A 6,388-nucleotide genomic window follows, 5' to 3' on the forward strand; every position below is an offset into this window, starting at 1 on the left:
CACTAAACGCCGGAGAAATTCCATAATCCAGCCCATTTCTGAAAAAACCGGCGTTTCAAGATATCCTATAGCCGGTTCCGGTTCAGTGCGCCGGTCATGTGCATCATGTGACTGCTCAAAATGGCGGATAGTCGGTAAGTATCCGGCTGTTGTAAATTACATGTAATTTCCTTAATTTGAACGATTTGATTAAAGTAAATTGAGTTTTTTTGGGATGTGTTTGTTATGTTTGATTCGGAAAAGCTACTATGCAGTTTTGAGTTTCACATTCAACATTTTACCAGGGCGTCAACGACGTCAATGGGACGTACACTTGGAACCAATGTTAATTGAATTGAATTGTGTGAAGTTAGTGACTCGTGGATGGCATGGCTGGGAGACTGTTGTGGCTTTGCCGTGGTGCCAGTCAGCAGCTGCGCTGGCATGGCAGGGAATTAGGCATTTTGCATGCAGCCTCTACCAGCAGAATATCATGGTCAGGGACATGGTGCAGACGGTATATGGAAATTATGCAGGAAGACATGTCCCTAACCTAGTAGTCCCAATTTCCAAACTAATTATTAGGATTAGACCTAACTGGCCGTTTGAAAGAAAACCCTTATTCCTTTGAATTACCATTTTTCACATTTTGGCAGCTGACAAACAGTAGAATGAGAAGCCCTCTTGGAAACAATTGTCCAAACTTCATTTCTTTATTATTATCCTTAGCTTAAGACCAGCCATGCTCTCTGACTTTCTGTAAAGAACTGTTTAATGGCGATGCATATTAGTTATTTGTGATGCTGCTCTTCTATTCTGAAATCAATTTCATTTGTAGATTCCATTGCCCTGTGTTCGCAAGCAACCAATTAGATGACCCACAATTTGATGGTATTATATTGATTGCGAAATGTATTGATAGTTTACCAGCTACTTTGGACTCGTTGAAAATTCCACTGAAACAATATGCAGAGGTAAGATAAGATAATGTTATGTTTGAACCGATGTTAGCGTACAATGACTGGTATTGAATACATTGACCTTTACCCGTATTGAAATTAGAATTCAATGATGTCGGGTATATTATATAGAAAGCTGGATAAATCTTGTAAAAACCATTCACAAAACCAAGTTTGAGCTGATATTTTGTTTACTTTTTATTTTTGGTATATTTTTGTAGATTGATCATTCTACCAATCATGTTGTTATTCTACATACAACACTCCCCTCAAAAAGACTGGTAGGTGTTTCCCGTCTATTTCACCACTAAGATTACTAGACTTACCGGTAATAGTAACAGTTGTCAGTTGAATTCAGCTTCGAATATGATTAAATATTTGGTAGATTTATTCCGCAACCGGTCCACTCAATAGAGATCAGGATGACATCCGTAGATACGCCGATGCTGCAGGTGTTGGTGTTCAGAGAGCTATCGACGCTGGGTGTAAATCCCCTCTGCTCGTTTGCGTGCCAGAGATTTATACAGAAGTTGAAAAAGTGACTCTACTCGGTGCCTTGCATACATTATATGTTGTACGTATATGCTTATTGCAAAAATAGCGACGGCCATTTCTTAACGAAATAGAAATACTGGATTACCATATGCTAACTTTGTAGCGAAACTGGCCCTAAGAATTAATTTCGTTGTAGCAGTTATTGATTGATGACTGGAGAATGATGTATATTATTTTAGCCCATTGAAGTACGAGTTGATGTTCCGTCGAGAGTCAGTAAATTCAACAAACTGGGATTCTACGGTGAAAATTTGCAAAAAACCAATGAAATTATTAAGATTTGCTCAGGGCTTGAGAATGGCAGGTAAGTTGTTTGGTGACATAATCAGGAATTTTTCTAACATATGTTCTGTATTCCGGTATTAAATTCACTTGTTTCATTGATTTTCGTGTAGAATAATAGCTCGTGACATTGGAGGGTCAGATCCTGAGAGAATGGCAGCTCCAAATGTTGCAGCTTACCTGGAAGAAGTTTTTGCAAATAGTTGCATCAAGGTAAAAATTGGCTTGAGAAATCTATCACCGGGGTTTATGAAAAAATCAATGTAGATTTTAAGCTGATCTTAGATGATTTAATGTTTGCTACAGGTTTCAGTGATCTCTGGACATGACGTGTTTGAGAAAGATTACCCTCTTTTAGCAGCTGTAAATCGATGTGCTAGACGTGAGTTCAAAAAAACACCTGCAGATCCGAATACATGCATGTACAACATTAGTCAAAATATTGATTTCATTATGCAAAACAATTTTTACGTATCGGCTTTATACACACAGGCGTTGAGGAGTTTCTAGAGTTCTGAATATGAACAGAAAATGGAAATTCATTCACTAGCATTTTTTGAAAAGTTAAATCAGAATCGCCTTTTGTAGAGCTGGCATTCTAATGTAACTATTGAAGTGTGCTATGAATAACATTACATGCTAGGAATAAATTAACCATATGAATGCCCAATGATATTAAAAGGCACTTCAACTACCTTATATCTTTAATCTATTGTTGAGCAATACTTGATCTCTTTAGATCAATGATATATTATATTATTTGTGTCTCTTTATTATGTAATAAACCTATATACATGGCAAAGGATTTGTTTCTGATTTAATTGCCAATGAATAAAGTTATTTGGCAATTTGATGTCATAGGGATATGACGAATACAAAAGGGTATACTGGGCACTACCAAAAATATTAATTTGATCGATGGTACTACCCATGTAGGATTTACTGTAGGCCTACTATCCATGACAGAACATTTAAACTTAATGTATGTTTTTTTTTCATAGTTGTTGAACGTCATGATGGTCGATTGATAATCCTAGAATATGAAGGTGAAGGCCCAATTGATCAAACTTTGTTCTTCGTCGGTAAAGTAAGTACCGGTAGTCTCAGCGATCCTTTTAATACACATGTAATAGGGTCGTTCCAGAATTTTGATTTGCATAAAAATCTCTCAAATGAATACAGGTTTTCATATATCACTTTTTCAGGGTATTACATATGATACGGGCGGTGCTGATGTGAAGGCTGGCGGTCATATGGCAGGCATGCATCGAGATAAATGTGGAGCTGCCGCAGTGGCTGGATTCATGGAGGTAACTAGACCCTCGGCCCCAAGAAATCATTGACCTCATCCGGGATTTCATTCGTTTGACTAGCAACTTATGAACATGTAATTTATGATTTGAGGAGTTTTATCTGAATAATAGCCATTTTTGTTGCAGCAGAACAACAGAAATACATACTGTATCAATTCCGTTAGTCTTCATTGCTTCGTGAAAATAAATCTTTAAACCTTATGTTTTAGGTGCTATCGACGTTCAAACCGAAGGGACTGAAAGTGATAAGTGCATTATGCATGGTTCGTAACAGTATCGGTTCGGGTACGTAAACTACTTTTGTAAACGGCACGTAAGGCGTTATATCTGCAGAATCGTGATTTGATTTGATATTTGCACTCTATAGAATGTTACGTGGCTGATGAGATTATTACATCACGCGCTGGAGTTAGAATACGTATTGGTAATACAGACGCAGAGGGTCGAATGGTTATGACCGACGTCTTATGCAAAGCCAAGGAAATGGTAATCTTATAATAAGCCATTGTTTCATTTTTTTCAGCCGGATTAGGACATCTTGACAAAATTAACAAAAATCAATTGTTTTCATTTCAGGCATTGGATGCAGTAAATCCTCACCTCTTCACAATAGCTACTTTAACTGGACATGCCGTTCTTGCCATGGGACCCAGCTATTCAGTAAGTACTTCAATCATTAACGATGCATGAGTATGCAAAAAGCATGCATGTCAGTAAACCTAGAAAAGGTACCATCAAACAGCTAGTTTTGATGAAGCAACTGATAACAGTGAATTTGTTTTAAATTTCAGATCATTATGGACAATGGGCCAGCTAGAAAGCTAGGTACTGCTTACAGCGTTCAAAATGCTGGTGATGTCATGGGCGATCCATTTGAAATATCTACAGTTCGCAGAGAGGTACCTAGCTATATTCGAATAAGCATGCAAACCTGGCTCAACGCCTTAATCATGTTGTTAGTTAACACTTACACTTACCATTCTCGGTCGTCCTATAACCAACTTTTTAGCAAGTCCTGAATGGTACTGTTTATCTTCATTAAGTCTCAATTTCACTTGTGAAATTATTAAATTCTTTTAGCATAAATCTGTGTGTGTTTTATTTAGGATTATGAAGCAGCTAAAGGACCCTCTGAATATGAAGATGTCCTGCAATGCAACAACAGTCCATCCAGTCGGACAGATAGAGGCCATCAGCTGCCAGGGGCTTTTATGACCATGGCTTCTGGGCTCGATAAGGTATATAATACTTAGTTATCTTTTGAACTTATACTTATCTATACTTATCTGTTCAACTTATCTTCTTCTTTTTTAGCATGGAAACGACTCCGCCAAACAGATACCTTACAGTCACATAGACGTGGCCGGTAGCTCTGGACCATTCCCTGGGGTACCCACTGGAACACCAATTATTGCTTTGGCAACAAAATATGTGTTGGGACGTTTATGAAATCAATTATGCTGAATGTTAAAAAGGCATGAATAATCAAAGCACAGTAAGACTACATATATTTAGAGCTTTCTAAATCCTCTATGATTGGATACTGCATTGGCCAGTTATAAGTTCAATTATCGTGCTAACAATTGTAGAGGATTTTCATAATGATTATCAGGGCCACAAATTTTTTTTCATGTACATGTATTGATATACCGGTACCCAGGTAGTTAATGTCTAATCAACAAATGTAACCTTTATTTGTAAATTATTCATATCCTTAACATTTTTGCGTTTTTGTCCTCTCAGATTCTACTATGCAAATCTGATTATATTATATTTGTTGTGAGTGTATTTTTCATAGATTGATTGTTTATTGGCAAAATGTTTTCTACATCAGGAATTATGAATTTTCACGCACATTTAAGAAAGTGGTACATACGTGATAAAATGAAACTGGTTATTTTCTGTGTATAGATGATATTGGACTAAAACATTATTGGTTTACGGAGTTAATACATCTACCTGAACATAAGAAAGCTAGGTTTTGCTACAGGTTGTTGTGTCTTATAAACTTTACTTCGTCTGGAATACATTGTATACTGTATGTACGTAGATCAGTATCTGGGCTACTCAGTAGCTGAATAATGTAATCTATCTATAATCCCAATCCATAGAACCAAGACAGTCATGTACTTACAAGCTTATTGAAGCTGTGATCACCCACGTGTTTCTGATCCTGGCCAAATGTTCACACCAGTGCTAAATGCCATCTTGCCCATTTGACATGGCCAAATTTGGCCCCACAAAAAAACATCAGACCAGCCTCGTGCAAATACATTGGTCAAATTATTGTGTGAATGCCAACTTTTTCTGGAAGTGAGTCGTCTCACTTGCCATGGCAGTTTTGATAACATTTCAGTTACAAGTGAGTGATTCGGTGTGGACACACTAATAAAGCATGGCCAAATTTGACTTCGATTTGGTCCGGGCCAAAATCGCCTGTGTGATCGCAGCTTAAATTAGCAACAAACAACATCCATGGCAAGAAACTCACTCAGAGAAGCCTCTATGATTTATATGAATTTACCGCAATCAAGAGATTGTACTTGAAGTCATGAACTCCCTAGGAGTCCATGGAAAGTAAAGTCCACGAAACGTATGACCACTCATTGCATCAGGAAGACAGGAAGAGGGTACAACATACTGTGATACCATATGCAATAACAGTATTATATATAGTGAATTAGATTTTATATCAGAATAGCCGGTTATGATGGTTGCAAATCCTGAAAGACATTCTCCGTGTATATCTCTCCACAATCATTTGACTAAGCTTGGAATTACGTTTATTACTAAAATTGCATAATATGAAAGTTCATTCCAAAGAAATAACTTAGATTTTCTATAACCAGTATAATCAATAATTAACAATCGCATATAAGTAATCATAGCCTCTTGTTTACGGTATCAATTTTTAGCTTCTTAAAAAATATTAATCAAATTTGCATTAATCAAAAGTATATTTACTGATTATTTGGTACATTATTTCATTTTTGTTGCTTACGGTAATGGAAGCTCGTCATTGGTTGTGATCATCTGCAGGGAATAAATTTATCGTTTGTTTGTTTATGTGGTGTCCATGACAAGCATAAAATCAATGGAAATATTTTGAGTAAATACAATTGCAAATCACGTGATATGAAGCATTACTTTAGTTATGGAATTTTATTCGTGATTTTGTCTTTGAGGACCACATCTATATAGATTCACCTCAACTCTGATCTATCCAATCTTCCCTCGGCAAGGATTCAAACCTGACGGCATACCAAGACTTTAAGTTCATGTCAGTCGCCATGCCATCAG

At 36.8% G+C, this 6,388-nt stretch overlaps 1 protein-coding gene across 1 annotated transcript; it reads left to right on the forward strand.

Annotated features, from left to right (window-relative positions):
- Positions 1–77: 77 nt before the first annotated feature.
- On the forward strand, positions 78–6,232 carry LOC141899378 (putative aminopeptidase W07G4.4). The gene is made up of 15 exons (XM_074785634.1): positions 78–134; positions 818–953; positions 1,160–1,219; positions 1,324–1,512; positions 1,673–1,797; positions 1,889–1,988; positions 2,082–2,157; positions 2,777–2,862; positions 2,981–3,085; positions 3,298–3,373; positions 3,456–3,574; positions 3,665–3,748; positions 3,880–3,987; positions 4,195–4,326; positions 4,403–6,232. The coding sequence occupies exons 1-15, from the start codon at positions 121–123 to the stop codon at positions 4,535–4,537; spliced, it is 1,545 nt and encodes a 514-aa protein (XP_074641735.1). The 5' UTR covers positions 78–120; the 3' UTR covers positions 4,538–6,232.
- The last annotated feature ends 156 nt before the right edge of the window (positions 6,233–6,388 follow it).

Source organism: Tubulanus polymorphus, chromosome 2, assembly GCF_964204645.1.
Source record: "Tubulanus polymorphus chromosome 2, tnTubPoly1.2, whole genome shotgun sequence".
In the NCBI taxonomy this organism is placed as follows: domain Eukaryota; kingdom Metazoa; phylum Nemertea; class Palaeonemertea; order Tubulaniformes; family Tubulanidae; genus Tubulanus; species Tubulanus polymorphus.